Here is a 17,996-nt window from a genome sequence, read left to right on the forward strand (position 1 = left end):
TTCTAGGGTTTGGTGTGAGCCATTAGAGGCATCATCATTTTGATGCTAAGCTTTCCAAGACCTACACTACAAGATGATTGAAGTGATTTGTTTTCTACAACAAATCAAGAGGTATGTAACCCTGCACTTGATAATTTCGAATTACACTATGGTTATAATAGGTTTAGTTATCCATTGTATGTTAAACTGTGACAACCCGAAACTTTTATCTTGTGTACTTAGCTAAATTCAATTAATGTTAAACTTGTTCTGTTGGCTTCTCGTGATGTTGATGGGTTCATTTTAGAGTTCTAAGCTTGAGTAAGTCCAGAGTTGAGTTTAGGAATGAGTCAGCAAGCCATAGGGTGACAAAACCGGGCCATACACACCCTTAGGGGGAGTGTACGGCCGTACACATGGGTGTGCGGCTGCACACTCACCTCTTGGCCGCACAATCACTTCTAGGCAGCACACCCACCCCTATATAAAGGGTAGACCCCTTTCCTTTCATTCCTTTAACACCTTGACAACACACAACGCCATTTCTCTCAAGCTTCTTCAACCACAAACCCTCCAAAGCTTCAAGAACGTGAGTAATTCATCCTCTAACTTGATATCCATGAAAGACCACTCTATCTAAGCCATAAGGGTGCAATATTCGTCATGTTCTTCGTGTTTGGAAGTGAGTGCGGCCGCACATCTCCTTTAAAGTGGCCGCACACTCTTAAAACACCCTCCAAAGTGAGAGTTTGACTTCCATACTCGAGATAGACATGACCCTACATGGTATACAACTATTTATAGTGAACTAAGTATACCGAACCTTACATGGTATACAACTATAAACATTAAGGGGGTGAAGTGCTCTAAACTAAAAGTATACTTTTAAAATATAAGTATTTTTACAAAAAGCATACAAGTATACCTACATACCATAAACATTATCATAAGTCGAAAAAAACAAAAGTATATGGATGTTGGACATTGCGGTTAAACCTAGGCAGTTATGTAATCATGTCTAGGGTCAATATAGCCTGATCAACTATATTCATTCGAGACATGACCAACATGTTCTTGGGAGTGACTGTGATGTTGTAGCAGGCCTAAAACTTACCAAGAACAAAAACATTCAACATAAAATACTATAGGAGTATTTTAGCTAGAGCCACATTCAATATATAGATTCACTCCAAGTTTTGCTACCACTTCCTTCTTAAGCGATAACTTACTTGCATTAGTAACCTTTTTGTGCTTATCGCTTGGTAGAACGCTTTTATTTTCAAGATGAGATATATCTTGTTTCATATATCTTAAGGACTTACCATCCTCTTCTTCCTGATTGTTTCTAGAACAAGATGCCTCCCCGAAGAAGACCCATCAGAAGGAACAACGACATCCCGCCACCGCCACCTCCACAATTCGATCCTACCATGTTCCAGGCAGCAGTTACCGCCGTCATGACTGCAACAATGGCACAAGTGAACTCTGGTGGGGCTGGAGGTGGAACCGACCCCCAACGACAAGACGGAAGTCAGGGACATCAAAAGGAGTGTTCCTACAAGGACTTCATGACCGTAAAACCCAAGTCCTTCGACGGAAATGGAGGTGTTATCGCTCTGACTCGATAGTTCGAGAAGATCGAATCCATCTTCGAAATTTGTGCCTGTTCTGATGTAAACAAGGTGAAGTTTTCCGCCTGCACTTTCACCGTCAAAGCTTTGACCTGGTGGAATGGTCAAGTCAAAACCCTAACCCTACCAGCGGCTAATGTCATGGGTTGGGAAAGACTGAAGGAACTCATGCTTGCGGAATACTGCCCGAGGGGCGAAGTACAAAAGTTAGAGCACGAACTCTGGAATTTGAAGATGAAGGGTTCCGACATCGCTGCCTACACCGCTAGATTCTGTGATCTGGCTCTCCTCTGTCCGGGAATGGTCACCCCAGAAAGCAAGAAAATCGAGAGGTACATTTGGGGACTGACACAACCAACCAAAGAAAATGTCCTGGCTGCTAGACTGACTAAATTTGAAAGTGCCAAGGATCGGGCGCAGACTCTGATCGATCATGGAGTTGATCTAGATGAGGCATCAACGGTCGCCGAGCCACAAAAGGAGAGAGGTGAGAAGAAGAAGAAATTTTGGAACAAACGTAAGGGTCAGTCACCACAAGAGCCCTCCAAGAAGCAACAAACAGTGGCCGTCTACGTTGCTACTACTCATACTGTTGCTCCAACTACCCAAGCTCCTACTGGTGGTTATTCAGGGAAATCACCTCTATGCAACAAGTGTACCCTTCATCATCACGGACCCTGCCGTGAATTGAACTACAACAACTGTGGAAGGAAGGGACACACGACCCGATACTGCAGGGCACCAACCCAACCAACTAATCTGACTCCTGGAGCGGGTGCCAGCCAAGCCTGCTATGGATGTGGGGAAGTTGGACACTTCAAAAGAAACTACCCCAAGGTGGCACCGGGCGGCAATACAGGAAGGGTGCTGGTGATGGGACAGGAGGAAGCGGTCGTTGATCCTACCGTTGTTATGGGTACGTTCCTCCTTGACAACTCTTATGCATGCATTCTTTTCGATTCGGGCGCGGAGAGGAGTTTTGTTAGTCATGCATTCAAACACCTAATCAAATGTAAATCTCAACCTTTAACTGAAACATTCACCGTCAAGATGGATAACGGAAAGAAAGAGAGCACTAACAACGTATTTATAGGTTGTTATCTTACTCTAGGCAATCATTTCCTTTCCCATTGATCTTATGCATGTATCCATTAAGAGTTTTGATGTCATTATCGGCATGGATTGGTTGAGCCCCAATCGTGCTGATATCCTTTGCTACGAGAAAGCCATCCATCTCAATCTTCCCTTTGGTGAAGCTCTCGTGATTTACGGTGATAAGCCCAGTTCGAACCTTCGTATCATTTCATGCATCAAAGCTCAGAAGTATCTGCAGAAGGAATGTCATGCATTCCTAGCTCATGTTGTTGATGAAACAAAAAAAGTTAAAGACCTCGAGAGCATCCCCGAAGTCTGTAACTTTCCTGATGTCTTTCCTAAAGACCTCCTGGGAATTCCTCCCGAGCGCTAAGTCGAGTTTCGCATCGACTTAATCCCCGGAGCTACTCCTGTAGCTAAGTCTCCTTATCGTTTAGCACCGGCGGAAATGCAAGAGTTATCCAGCCAACTCAATGAGCTGATCAACAAAGGATTCATATGACCGAGTCCCTCACCCTGGGGAGCTCCGATCCTATTCGTGAAAAAGAAAGACGGATCCTTCCGAATGTGCATCGACTACCGAGAACTGAACAAGCTGACCATCAAGAACCGTTATCCCCTACCCAGAATCGACGACCTCTTCGATCAACTTCAGGGAACCAGTTACTTTTCGAAGATAGATCTAAGGTCAGGGTATCATCAGTTGCGGGTTCACAAGAATGATGTGCCCAAGACAGCATTCCGAACTCGCTACGGACACTACGGGTTTGTAGTAATGCCCTTTGGTCTAACCAACACGCCGACCATATTCATGGACCTGATGAATCGGGTGTGCCGCCCTTTCCTAGACAAGTTCGTGATCGTGTTCATTGACGACATACTTGTCTATTCACGGAGCGAAGATGATCATAAACAACACCTGAGACTAGTGCTAGAAACACTAAGGGCGGAGAAACTATAAGCGAAATTCTCAAAGTGTGAGTTTTGGATCAGGAAAGTAACTTTCCTTGGTCATGTGGTTAGCGAGGAAGGCATACACATAGCCCCTTCCAAGATCAAAGCGATTGAGAATTGGTCACCACCAAAGACACCCACAGAAATCCGCCAATTCTTGGGTCTCGCTGGCTACTATCGCATGTTTATCCAAAAATTTTCCAAAATCGCTAAGCCTTTAACCACCCGGACACAGAAAGGTGTAACCTTTAGTTGGGGAGTCAAGCAAGACACTTCATTTCAAACATTGAAGCAGACCCTATGCAGCGCACCTGTCTTGTCCCTGCCCGAGGGGACAGAATACTTCGTTGTCTACTGTGATGCATCCAATCATGGCCTAGGCTGTGTGCTCATGCAGCGAGGAAAGGTTATCGCCTATGCCTCAAGTCCGTTGAAAACACATGAAGTCAATTACACAACTCACGATCTAAAGTTGGGAGCAATGGTCTTCACGTTAAAGATCTAGAGACATTATCTCTACAGAATCAAGTGCACTGTATTCACCGACCATAAAAGCCTACAACATATCTTTGATCAGAAAGAGTTAAACATGAGACAACGGCGATGGGTAGAACTACTCAGTGATTATGAGTGCGAAATACGCTACCATCCGGCAAGGCTAATATGGTAACAGACGCCCTTAGCCGAAAGGAGTATTCAGGGCGTAAGGTGAAAGCACTAACAATGACCATTCATTCCTATCTATCCGCACAAATCAAAAAGGCTAAGCTAGAAGCCTTGAAACCAGAGAAAGTGGCGGATGAAGCATTGCGGGGAATGGACAAGAACTTAGGGGCCAAGGAAGACGGAGTGTAATATTTCATGAATCGGATCTGGACCCCAAAGTACGGTGGGTACAAAGAGCTTGTCATGAATGAGGCTCACAAGACAAGATACTCCCTTCACCCAGGTTCAGATAAGATGTATATGGATCTCAAACAACTCTATTGGTGGCCAAACATGAAAGCGGAAATTGCAACCTTTGTGGGCAAGTGCTTAACTTGAGCCAAGATGAAGGTGGAGTATCAAAAGTCATCATGTTTACTTCAGAAGCCAGAAATACCTGAGTGGAAGTGGGAAAGGATAACAGTGGATTTTATCACTAAGTTACCCAGATCTCCGAGTGGGCACGTTGCCATCTGGGTAATTTTCGATCGGTTGAAAAAATCCACCCACTTCCTGCCAATCAAAGAAAACTTCAAAATGGAGAGACTCACGCAAATCTACATTCGAGAGATAGTTCACCTTCACAGGGTACCTGTATCCATTATCTCCGACCGAGATAGCAGGTTCACCTCGAGATTTTGGCAATCGCTACAGAAGGCTCTTGGAACTAAGTTGGATATGAGCACGACTTATCATCCACAAATAGATGGATAGAGTGAGAGGACAATTCAGACATTGGAAGATATGTTGAGAGCCTGTATCATTGACTTCGGCATCTCATGGGACGCTCATCTCCCTCTGGTCGAGTTTTCTTACAACAACAGCTACCATACCAGCATCAAGACTGCGCCATTAGAAGCCCTCTATGGCCGTAAGTGCAGATCCCCTCTGTGCTGGGCTGAAGTGGGTGACACGCAGCTAGCCAAGGGTCAAGTCCCTGACAACACGCTCACTGGTCCTGAGATCATCCGAGAGACAATTGAAAAGATCGTGCAAATCCAAGAACGACTGAAAGCCTCACGAGATAGACAAAAGAGCTACGTCGATAAGAGACGAAAACCCTTGGAATTCTAGGTTGGTGACCGTGTCCTTTTGAAGGTCTCACCATGGAAAGACATGATACGTTTCGGGAAATGTGGAAAGCTAAACCCTAGGTACATTGGGCCATTCGAGATCATTGCTAGGATCGGTCCCGTAGCATACAAACTTCAGTTACCCCGAGAGCTCAGCAACGTCCATCCTGTCTTCCACGTGTCGAACCTAAAGAAGTGTCTGTCCGACGAGACACTTGTGACTCCTCTCGACGAGATCGAGCTAGACGAAAGTCTACATTTCGTGGAAGAACCTGTCTAAATCATGGTCCGAAAGGTCAAACGCATGAAGCAAAGTCGCATCCCTATAGTGAAGGTCCGCTGGATTGCTAAGTGGGGTCCTGAATTCACTTAGGAGCGCGAGGATTCGATGAAGCAGAAGTACCCTCATCTCTTTCAAAGTTCATGATTGTACTCTATTCTTGAATTTCTGGACGAAATTCCCTCTAACGGGGGGATGATGTGACAACCCGAAACTTTTATCTTGTGCACTTAGCCAAATTCAATCAATGTTAAACTTGTTCTGTTGACTTCTCGTGCTGTTGAAGGGTTCATTTGAGAGTTCTAAGCTTGAGTAAGACCAAGGTTGAGTTTAGGAATGAGTCAGCAAGCCATAGGGTGACAAAATTGGGCCATACACACCCTTAGGGGAGTGTACGGCCGTACACATGGGTGTGCGGCCGCACACTCACCTCTTGGCCGCACACTCACTTCTAGGCAGCACACCCACCCCTATATAAAGGGTAGACCCCTTTCCTTTCATTCCTTTAACACCTTGGCAGCACACAACACCATTTCTCTCAAGCTTCTTCAACCACAAACCCTCCAAGGCTTCAAGAACGTGAGTAATTCATCCTTTAACTTGATATCCATGAAAGACCACTCTATCTAAGCCATAAAGGTGCAATATTCGTCATGTTCTTCGTGTTTGGAAGTGAGTGCGGCCCCACACGTCCTTTAAGGTGGCCGCACACTCTTTAAACACCCTCTAAAGTGAGAGTTTGACTTCCACACTCGAGATAGACATGACCCTAGCCTTATTGCACCTTGGAATTGACATTTGGACATCTTCATGTGGGGTGTATGACCGCACACACCCTTGTACGGCAGCACACTCCCGTGTGCGACCACACACTCATCCTAGGGCCGCAAACCCACTTCTAGAACCCTTAACTTGCACTACAATTGAGTATAGACCTAGAACACTTCGTGGATACAAGTATGGACCTTGAGAACACTTCAAAGGCACCATCTTTCATGAGTGTACGGCCGCATACCCTTGGGCCGCACACCCATGGCCACACACACACTCAAGATGGCCATACACTCCCCTCATGCAACCCTACAAGGTCCTATCACTTAGTGCAAGTAGTTCCAAGTCTCTAGAGTGGTTTTCCATCACATCTAGTGGTGAAATACCTTCATTTGACTCTTTTATGTGTCATTACATGTTATTTAGGATCAAATCGTGTTCAAGGCTTCACTTGAACCCCCAACTTTCCATATCGATCCTTCAATCAAACCACTTACCTGAGGTGAGTTCATACCCCTACATTTTCCGTGTTTTTAATGTTTTCAAGGGGGAATACAAGTCAAACTCAAAGTATTTTATTAAATTTTAAACTTATTAATACAGTCCAACGATTTCCACGTTCAATGACATATTCGGATACTTTATCCCTTTTAGTAATATGTTGAGCATAAGGGAAACTTTTAATTGGGAAATCTAACTTCATAGCTTTCAGGAAGGTTTTTACAAAGCATTTTCCACATCAACTCTAATAAACTATAATGGGTATAGTTTGGGAGAACCCTCTAGGCAGTTTCTACCAAATCATATTTCATGGATGAATATGTATAAACTATATATGGCAGATTTAGTTTATGTTATATATTTTCTCAGGAGTATAAAGTACATTTATTTAAGGATAATTACTGTTTTATACTGTCTCTAGCTTGTAAACTAGATTATACAGAATTGAGGCTCTACTTCAACACTATACCCTTAGGTGTACAGGGATAAATCCTTTTACTATAACTAGAGTCTCCTGGAGCGAGAATGTGAGATTTGTGAATAGATCTATTCGAGACTGACAATCCCACACCTGAACTGCTAGCTACAGTTAGGCGGGCACGCCTGGAGTGAACAAATGCCATTTAGCCTAACGCCTAAAGAACGTTATAAAGGTCTCTAGGTCATATCAAGTATGGTTATACGAATCGCAAATAAGTATAAACTAACTTTGGTTTACGGACTCTACTCCTCGTGGTTTTATTTTGAGTAATAAAACTACTTTCATAAATACACTGATAGTAATCAGGGATTTCTAAACTTGCATCTCTACCTCTAGGGCGGTTAACCTGTTTTTAGGGAAAATATGGGATTTTCCCAGGATAACACCAACATTTCTAAAACTGATGGTTTATTTCCTACTAATAGATACTCTTTCAACACTACTTTTCATAAGAAAATATGGGATTTTCTTGAAGAACATTTTTCAAAAGAATCAAAGAACATTTTCCACAAAAACTAAATACTTATGAACTCACCAGCTTTATGTTGATATTCTTTCAAACTGCTTGTATTCTCAAGAAATCAGTAGACAAGTACTTCTTGGATTTAGAGGAGCCGGAGCAATAAGAGTCATTTTTTTTGTTTTATATTCTACATACTTTTGGTGTAACTAAAACAAGTTTCAAACTTATGTAAACATTTTTCATATATATATATATATATATATATATATATATATATATATATATATATATATATTCATTGTAATGGTTGTGTTACAATGATTGTTATTGTACGTTGGTTGTGATGCTAAACATGACGTCCTCCACCCCGGAACGATTCCGTCGTCCTGGTTTCGGGGTGTGACATAAACTGATACCACTCTCAAGCTCACCTAAAATAAATCACATAAGAATTGAATTAGTCAAACAATTAGCATAAACAACTGAAAATAAACCACATAAAGTATACCTTCAACCAATGTTGCGATAACTTTACCTGCTTGTTTTTTTTTTCTTAAGTTATCTCGTCGTTTGTTAGAAGATCCAGTAATATTTAACAAATGAGAAACCACATCAAAGAAATCATTAATCGCCATTTTATTCTTTGCAACAAACACTAGGTCTAACTATAACTGATGAGCAAAAAAATGAACAAAGTGTGCAGATTTTGTGACATTCATAATCAAAGTCTTCAATCCATTGAATGCATCACTCATGTTACTAGCTCCATCATACCCTTTTCCTCTAATCCTAGTAGGACTTAAATTCCATTTTGAAAGCATATCATAAATGGTAGCCTTTAGTGACAAAGCTGAAGTGTCATTAACATTTCTAAGGCCAACAAACCTTTCTACAACTTCAACTTTTCTGTTAACAAAATGCAAAACCAATGCCATTTGTTCTTTACATGACACATCACGTGACTCGTCTACTAAAATTGAAAAAAATGATTTTCAGGATCTCTCCGTAATAACATTTAAAATTACATATGAACATGCTTGCACAATATCTTTTTGGATTTCACTGCATTTCATTTGAGTATTTTTTGAGGCATTCTTTAACACAACACGATCTACAACATCACATTGATCAGCTAACCACTGTAATGGTTCAAGAAAGTTACCTTTATTATTCGAGTAGTCCTCGTTATGACCACAAAATGCTAACCCTTGTTGGAGTAGGAACCTAACACAATCAATTGAAGCATTCAAACGAGTATGTTATTCTTTTTCTGTTACAGTAGTTTGTTTCCCAAAAGCAGACCTGATGGATTGTATTTGGTTCATCAAACTTTGAAACTTTTGGACAACAATAGTGTGTGGAGTTCCTTTTTTGTGTTTATCTATTCCTGATTTTCTATTCCAAGCTTTGAATCCAGATTACAAAATGATCTGATCTACCTTGATTTGGTATACTTGATTTGAATCGATAACAATATAAACAAAAGCATCATTCTCTTTTATACTATATTCTAACAAATATTTATTATCATCAAACCAAGATAAATCTTTGTGTTTTACCTCCAAAATCATGTGGTTGCACCTTATGATTTAGAGGTTGGAAAGGCCCTTTTGCAAGTCTTTTAATTTAGTCTCTTTGGTTAACATAATAAAATTCTATAATTGGTTGTTCAAATGGATCAAGGTGTGGGTAAGTTTCGTTTTCTAACGCTGTCTATCAAAAACCATTTGTACTCCTTCAATTCCAAATTTCCAATGATGCTAATTATAAATTTATGAAGATTACTTAGGAACATATCCAACATCCAAACAAGTACCTATATAGCATGCTAGTTGCTACCCTCGATAATAAAAAACAACTAATGTTTGCATTATATATGGCTCCCATGATCAATTAATTCACAGCAAATTAGAAGGAATATGATCTGTTGAAGACCTTCTTCCATGCGGCTTTCCAGTTTATGGAGAAAGATGTATGTCCCTTGATGATACTAAGAGGAGAGGGTGGTGCTGTGTGTGATTGGATTTGGAGCCCAGCGCCATTAATGCCATCCTGCTGCTGCTTCCAGAATCGAGCTCCTTTTCTCTTGGCTCTAATGGTGGATAGCACATCCTTCTTGTTGCAAATGCCCCATACTGTCACCTTTTGCTGATCATAATCCACATTTACCGAGTAAATACCTGTACACATATAGATCAATTATTACTTCAAAATCAAACAATAAAAACGTGCATGCATGACCACGTATTTGGCCCATTACATTTGCATGCATTTAATAGTAAATATCGATTGGTAGCTAACCCAATATCACCTACCTTTGAAATGAGCCAAGGCTTTCTTGATCTTTTTGCCGCATCCATAAGAATAAAGCGGCACCATGATCTCTACAAATTGCGCCTCCACATCCTTAACCATCATCGGGACTATTTGAAGCTCCTCTTGCATCTCCATCTCCATTGTCCCCAGTTTAATTTCTTTGCTCAAGACTTTACTACTTATGTGTGTGTTTTTACACTCACTATATATGTATATATATATATATATATATATATATATATATATATATATATATATATATATATATATATATATATATATTATAATTAACATGCATCATGAGATGCAGATCCAACATGTGTATCAGAAATTAAAGAACAAATAGAATAATCTTTTTCACTTTTGGTGGGTGGATGAGTAGGATGAGTGTGTGGATATGTCATCTGCTAACCTTTTGATGTGTGCATTGTATTGGACATTTAGGCTGATTGTCAATCCATGAGAAATTGCAAAATGCTCCCCATGTGATGTTACTATTAACTAGTTAATTACCCAACTATATCTAATTCTAACGCAAACCTTTTAGGCTTTAGTTAACCTTAGCTAAACATCATAGCTACTAACCTTAATGAATTAAATGAGAATGTTTCAAAAATTAATATCGGTAAAATGGAGTGTCTATATGGTTTAATTATTTATAAGTAATGCAATTTCAACAAAAAAAAAAAAATAGATTTTATGTATCTGATCAAATGTACACCTAGTAAATAAAGTAGGGCAACTCCAGTTGAATCCAACTAAATAGCTCATTAGTGAATCAACTAGCATATTAGGTGAACCAATTGCTCAATGTCTATGAACCAATTACTTAAAAAACAACGCAAATGGCATACCCAACTCTCCAACAACAAATTAGAAAAAAAAAAACAGTTTTTCTGCCTCTTGCTTTACGACATTACAAATCGTAAAAGCTTGGCTTCTTCTCCCACTAGCATAAATGTTAATCTTTAATGCTCTGATTGTTTTAGTTTAATTAGTCGTTCAAATTGAGAACCTAAAGTTAGTCAATTAGTTCTTTAATCTTATATATTTTATTAGGATTTTTTTGTGTTACCCCTAACAAAATTTTCTGGGTCCGCCCCTAACCACCACACCACTTTAAAAATGAAAAAATAATAAAATAAAAAATGATTTGTTTCTTCTTTTCTTAATCAAAGTTGAGCAATGTTGAGAGGGCACGTAGCTTGAAGGCGGGTGGTGTTCAATGGGCCATTACGACGTTAAAAAGCTCCACTTGGGCCAAGAGGCCCATAGCGACTAGTGTTTATGGATCTTCTTAGCCCATTTAAGAACTTGCTTTAAGAACTTTTCCTAAGCCAACGACATACACTTTTTTATTTTTTATTTTTTCGTTTTCCTAAAACCTTAATTATAACCAATATGTTGGCTTTTTTTAGCATATATTGATCAACTTTTTTCAAAACCACAAATCGATTTTAATTGTCCCTTTCATATTATCCTTTTTTTTTTTTTTCAGTTTTTTATATGTCAGTTTTATTTTATTCCGGCATATATATCAGTTTTTTAATCGATTTTTGAAGCCTTAAACCTGCTACAATAGTCATTTGGGTACTTATTTATTGTTTAGATTCCCATTCGGTAAATCCTCTAAAATATTGTGGTTCCTATTATTAGAAACAATACAACAAAAATATAAAATTTAATCATTTTATTCATAAAAATAAGATAGGTTCAACTTTTGTTAATTTATAATACCTATCAAAGTTCTTTTAAATAAAATGTTTATTTCTTTAATATCTTCTTGAAATAAACATGAAACACTTTAAGCAAACTGGTCCATTAGTTAAGTTTGCAATAAAATTGTAAACTTAGTGACTTAACTAAAAAAACATAGTTTTAAAATCGAAATTTTATGTAAACTTAATGTTTTTTATATAATTTTTCATTTTACAAAACATAAGAAAACTTAGTTATTTTTGTTAAAAACCTCATTTATAATTCTTAGTTTAATTAATATCCTAAAATTTTAGTTAAAAGAAGTAAAGGACAAATTTGTGTATACATGTGAAACCTATGTGGCATCATAAATCATACGGGTGTATGACATGGCAAAGAGGCAAACATACTCTTTCTTCTCCTTTTTCTCCTTCCTTGCCTCTTTGACTTTTTCTCTCTTCTCCTTTCCTTTTTTGGCATGAAGCACTCCCATTGATTGCAGAACTGCCTTGGAGGGTTTTTGCCATGCCATTTTCATGGATAAACCGTTTGACTTGACTTCCTTTTTCTAGCATACTACCCATTTTTTCAATGTTTTAAAAATATCCAGATCAATGTACAAGTTTTACTCCGTAGTGTGCATGTTAGTAAAGCGTAAAGCATTGACATTTTGATTAATGAGAAAGATTTACCACCTTCGATCATCTTTCCCTTTATATCCGCTCCGAACATGATTAATTATCGATCGTTCAGCAATGTGCTGATCACTTCATGAATGTGCTTTTTGATATATAATAAGGTGGGTGCTAATTGAATCGAATTGGAGTTATGGGGTTCGAAGAGACGTTTACAGCTTATTTAGTGGGAGATAAAAGGAAGGATCCGAAGAACAACATGTGTCACTTTGAGTACAAGAAGCTCAAGAATGATTTGAACTTTTGCAGGCATCATCGACATATTGAAGCTTCCATTGATTCTCATGGCGATGAAAATCCTGAAGATGATCTCAATCAGATTCCTCCACATGAACCCTGCCATCGTAAGTTTCCTACATCATTATCACATCAAAGAATTAGAAATGAATTCTCAACTCTTAATTAAGATTTGAAGTAGAAGATGAATTTGAAACAGTTCTATTGGATTTATGATGTAATAGGGTGTGAAGGGATATTCTCAGAGTTAACGACTGAAGCTACGAAGATGGCTGATTATATTAGTTTGAGAGTCAGGAAACTTGTTCATCTTCACTTTACTCCTGGTTTCCGAAGATTCTTATGGTGCTTGTTTCGTTATTTCAAAGATGATCAAGAAGCACTCCTACGTAAGGGATGGATCCTAATCCAATTTATGATTATGAATGCTATCGCCCTCAGGAAGATTCTCAAGAAATATGACAAAGTAAGCCCATATCATTTTGGAAAACCAAACATGTTGTTTCTTCTTCTTGAATCTTGATTATATATTATCTCTGTATCTGTATCTATCTATCACAACAGGTGCATGAATCTGCAAGTGGTATGAACTTTAAGTCCAAATTACAGGCAAAACACTTGGATGTGATGCAATCACCATGGTTGATTGAATTAGTAGCTTTCTATATTAATCTAAAGGGTTCAAACAGTTTGACTTCTGATGAGCTTTTTGGTCAACTCTCTTACGATCTCAATATCTCGGATGAAGAGTCTTTACTGACTTTGACACTTCTAGGTTCTGAAAAGCTGGAGTATAGTCTCACATGTCCTATTTGCTTGGTATAAATGTTTGAAAATTAAATAAACATGTTAATTAACTTCAAATTACAATTATATCTTTTATAAAATTATGATCAATTGTTGATTCAGGACATTGTTTTTCAACCATATTCTTTGAGTTGTGGACACATTTTTTGCAAGTCTTGTGCTTGTTTGGCAGCTGGTGTATTGATTATTCAAGGGTTTAAGTTTGCAAATCAAGATTCCAAGTGTCCAGTTTGTCGAGAGGTTAGATAAAGTTGGATTTTTATATATGATCATGTTATGTAACAAAATATAGATTAATGGTATTGTTTATATATCTTTGTTACTGTAGAGTGGAGTGTATGCTAAATCAGTTTGCATGTCCGAACTAGGTTTGCTCTTACAAAGAAGGTAATCAATATCTTATATCTCCTTATTACTTTACGATAGATATGTAAAAATGGAATGGATGGGTAAAGTGTTTTAGAACGGTGGAATATATTATTACTAATAAAGCACTAGCCAAAAACTAGAAGCAAAGAAAGATAACAAAGCATAGGAAGAAAACGAGGAATATATTAATGTTTTCGGTTATATTATTTTGTGGTTTGTTATAGACATTTCTGAAAAATGTTTCTTTTGCTTGAGATACAATTTTAAAAATTTTATAACAGTAGAGGTATTTGTAGGTATAAAGATGGATTTAAGAAGAGACGAATGGAAGAACGAGAAAAAATATTGATTCAAACTAAAGAATATTGGGAGTTGCAAACAAGTTATGTGATGGGATTATGACATTTGAAGTGTTGGATTTGTTGGTTCTTTTTGCAAGATTTATTTTGTATTCAAAATCTAACGTAATAAATAAATAAAGATTTTTTTATACATGTTATTTTTTGTATTCTTTTTGGCGTATTACAATTTTTGGGATTTTTGAATTAATTTTTTTCTATTTGTCATTATGGTGTGTTTTTTTAATCATATTAAAATTTCATATGAAACAATGCCATCTATTAATAAAGATTTATTTATTTAATAATGATTGTGTACGCATGATTTTATAGTAGGGGTTGCACGGGAGACTTAGGGGTTGCACGGTAGTAGAAAAAATAAAAATTTTGAAAAATTTCAAAATTTTTTCCACTGCGGCCGGAAAAATTAGGGATTGTCGGTGCCACCATGGACCACCCCTAGGTCCGCCCTGATTGTGTATATCAACTAACATATAATATAGAGTTCAAACAATAAGCCATTTAGCTCAAATGTCAGTTCCAATTATATAAAAATGTCATGTGACACTAAAATCACCAACATTCGTCACTTAACTTGCATGATTAAAGATGATTAAAGATTTTAAGTCCTAAACTGAAACCAAATCAAACAATTAAACATCACACTTCAATAAAACTAAATTTATTGCTATGACATCAACTCTTTTTACTCGAAATTGTTATTACCTCTTTTAAACTTTAAAGTATCTAATTAACACATTATCCTGTTACTGGAAAATTAATTAATTTTATGTATTAAACGTCGAGATAAGAAAATGACATATTGTAATTATTTTATTTTTTGAAATAAAACTATGACAAGTCTTTATACAAAAAACAAAATTAGTTCCAATCAGAGCAATATACTTTCAAAGTACCTTGTTATAGTTGGGAACCCCACCCTTAGATTGGTTCATTAAAAAGCCATCTAAGTTTTGCGGTTGATGATAGTTATTCTTCCAAACTTGAGTGACATGATGACTTGACGAACATGTTGTATTTAACGACATTAAGTTTAAGTTTTTGTTGCATCGATATATATATATATATATATATATATATATATATATATATATATATATATATATATATATATTCGAAAATGTTTTGATTCTTTACCTTAAAAACTGCCTTTATTCTCAACTTTCAACAAAATTTTCAAATCAACAGGTATTCTAAAAATGACATCGTTTAACTATTGAGAAGGCTAAAGGCAAAATAGTCAAACACATTGGTGAGTATCTAAGTTAGACAATATGATATAAAGCAATGGTATGCATAAAAAATCCTTAATTATACTCTAAAATAGCAACCAACTTTAATTTCTTTGTTTATTATAACATCCTAATTTAAAAGTTGGTTACTATTTTAAAGTACAATGCCTTAGTAAGATGATGGTGAATTTTAGTTTTATTGACCACGGGTCTTAGATTAAAAGTTGGTTCAAGCTCTCTAATGGAGGTATAATCTTATATTATCATCTTTTTCTTATAATGTCATCTAGGTTTCAAGTAGATTTTGTCGATTAAAATCTAATATTTTGATTACTGGATGTGAAATTGGTTTAACCTTGCAATAGTTATATTTATATGTATTTTGAAGTTCAAGTATGTTACACTGTCTAATTGTTGTTGTTTTGTGATGACAATATATAAGAGTAAAGGATAGCTGCTATAAAATGTGAGGTTGTTTTCGAGGCAATTGTGTAATACATAGATCTCACAACTAGTTTTTTTTATGTATATCAAAACTTTATATATTTTATAGAAGACCAAGTTATGAAGTAACTAATATAGCTTGACGGGTGGCTTGATATTAACGATACAATGTAGATGGAAATCATTGTTGTATTTATGTTCTGTAATTATCTTTTCCATATTATGAAGCTCTTGTACATTTATATATTGTTAATAAGATATTCTCCATCTGTGTGATGACTTTTCCTAAACCCTACATGGTATCAGTTTAAAATCGATATCTCTCTTATTATGGTCATCATCGTCGATTTCCTCTCTCCATTATGGCCTTTCTCGATAGTCATGACACCAACCTTCTTCTGTCCACTCTTCTCCATATGATCACAATTAAATTATTCTCTTATAACTACCTTCTATAGAGAAATGAAATACGTTTGTTAGTTTCTTATAAAAAACTACCTTCTATAGAGAAATTAAATTATTCTCTTATAACTACCTTCTATAAGTACCATATTGGCATTGTCTTGTTACCACCTACCACCATATTGAATATAATGGAAAACCACCATTTTTCTTGCTTTTTATTCCTGGAAAGAAAATGAATAATACGTCCTCATCCTTCTTCAACCATCCTTTTTAAAGAATTTATGGCTAAAGTACTCGATCTCAAGACCGAGATACACCTAGCCTTACCTCCAAAAAGGCTCTCTTGGTTTTTAAATATGGCCTCTAATTCATATCTTCTTGTGATCAACCATCTGCGATTTTTCACCTTGTTGGTGATCTAGACAACTCTTACTAGTTCCTATACGATCTTAGCTATACATTTGAAACTTTTTCAATATCCCATCACAAATTTATGGTTCTTTCTCTGAAGTCGAAGGTTAAGAGGTCTTCCTCAAGTCCATGCACATATTTATGGTTCCCCAAGCAACCTTTCTTACAGGACAAAACTAAACCATCAATCCCTCAATCTCAATGATAGTGGTAGATCATCTTTAAGTTGTGGTACTTTCTCTAGAGGTCGTGGTTGGAGTCTCCATTGTTAGGATTTAGAGCTTCAAAATGACATTTAAGGCCCAACTCAAAAAAATATAATGGTGATATGAGTGCAGATTCATGAACACGTAATTAAAACCAAGCTAATGATCTATTGCAAAGCCCCTAAACATTATAAATATAGAATTTTGGAAAACCCCAAGTACAAGATCAAATTTAACTAAAGGAGATGAATGAATTATACATGTAAAGCCTTCGAAAGGTGATTCTTGCTTCCAAACTTCATCCTCACTTTAAATCCACTTCCAATTTCTTTATAAGTTAAAAGAATTACCATGTTATATATGGATGATGAGATTCCATTTATACATAGCTAATTCCAATAGACTTATTGCAGAGTCTCATTGGCGTGCATCCAGTAGGAATTGAACCTACAAATTCACCAATTGTGAGTTAAGTTCTTTAACCATTCGGTCATGGATGTTTAGCGGTTCATAGTGAATGAATCTATTTTTTTTTCTAACTTTCAAAATTGGTTAGAGAAGCTTTTGTATATTTTTTACTCTATCAACAAAAGTCCCTTATTTTCTTATTTTCTCAAATATCTAAGATTCTAATTAGTACCCAAAAAGATAAGAAATCCTATCAATATGGTCCCTTAAATAAGTCACATTATAAAGAAACTTTCTTCTAATTTATATACTTTAAATTAAATTAATTTGCGTTATTTAATTTTCACATAAATTGGTTTTGAATCGACTAAAATGGGCAAAAAATTTAGACTATGAGAATGTAACAATTACTCACCTTTTAGAATGATTTTGTCCTTTTGAAGATTAAAGGTGATGACTTTCCAACTTTAACTAAT

The 17,996-nt window shown here is 36.8% G+C and overlaps 2 protein-coding genes across 2 annotated transcripts; one reads left to right on the forward strand and one right to left on the reverse strand.

The window, feature by feature from the left end:
* Window positions 1-9,674: 9,674 nt before the first annotated feature.
* Window positions 9,675-10,438, reverse strand: LOC145058186 (Heavy metal transport/detoxification superfamily protein). The gene is made up of 2 exons (XM_079006097.1): window positions 10,249-10,438; window positions 9,675-10,113 (listed from the first exon to the last, which is right to left on the reverse strand). Exons 1-2 carry the CDS (start codon window positions 10,388-10,390, stop codon window positions 9,842-9,844), a joined length of 414 nt encoding a protein of 137 aa, XP_078862223.1. The 5' UTR covers window positions 10,391-10,438; the 3' UTR covers window positions 9,675-9,841.
* A 1,994-nt stretch (window positions 10,439-12,432) lies between these two features.
* On the forward strand, window positions 12,433-14,513 carry LOC145058185 (putative E3 ubiquitin-protein ligase BAH1-like). The gene is made up of 6 exons (XM_079006096.1): window positions 12,433-12,986; window positions 13,104-13,345; window positions 13,444-13,698; window positions 13,789-13,926; window positions 14,015-14,073; window positions 14,352-14,513. The coding sequence occupies exons 1-6, from the start codon at window positions 12,776-12,778 to the stop codon at window positions 14,455-14,457; spliced, it is 1,011 nt and encodes a 336-aa protein (XP_078862222.1). The 5' UTR covers window positions 12,433-12,775; the 3' UTR covers window positions 14,458-14,513.
* The last annotated feature ends 3,483 nt before the right edge of the window (window positions 14,514-17,996 follow it).

Source organism: Lactuca serriola, chromosome 6 (genome assembly GCF_051521515.1).
Source record: "Lactuca serriola cultivar US96UC23 chromosome 6, Lser_US96UC23_V15, whole genome shotgun sequence".
NCBI classification, from domain to species: Eukaryota; Viridiplantae; Streptophyta; class Magnoliopsida; order Asterales; family Asteraceae; genus Lactuca; species Lactuca serriola.

What these genes read in the sequence shown, in the direction of transcription:
- LOC145058186 (XM_079006097.1), bottom strand. Translation starts at nt 10,390, where the DNA reads ATGGAGATGGAGATGCAAGAGGAGCTTCAAATAGTCCCGATGATGGTT. An exon ending in AGCCTTGGCTCATTTCAAAG is followed by an intron (nt 10,114 to 10,248) that starts GTAGGTGATATT and finishes ATATGTGTACAG; the next exon opens with GTATTTACTCGGTAAATGTG.
- LOC145058185 (XM_079006096.1), top strand. Translation starts at nt 12,776, where the DNA reads ATGGGGTTCGAAGAGACGTTTACAGCTTATTTAGTGGGAGATAAAAGG. An exon ending in TCCACATGAACCCTGCCATC is followed by an intron (nt 12,987 to 13,103) that starts GTAAGTTTCCTA and finishes ATGATGTAATAG; the next exon opens with GGTGTGAAGGGATATTCTCA. An exon ending in TCACATGTCCTATTTGCTTG is followed by an intron (nt 13,699 to 13,788) that starts GTATAAATGTTT and finishes TTGTTGATTCAG; the next exon opens with GACATTGTTTTTCAACCATA.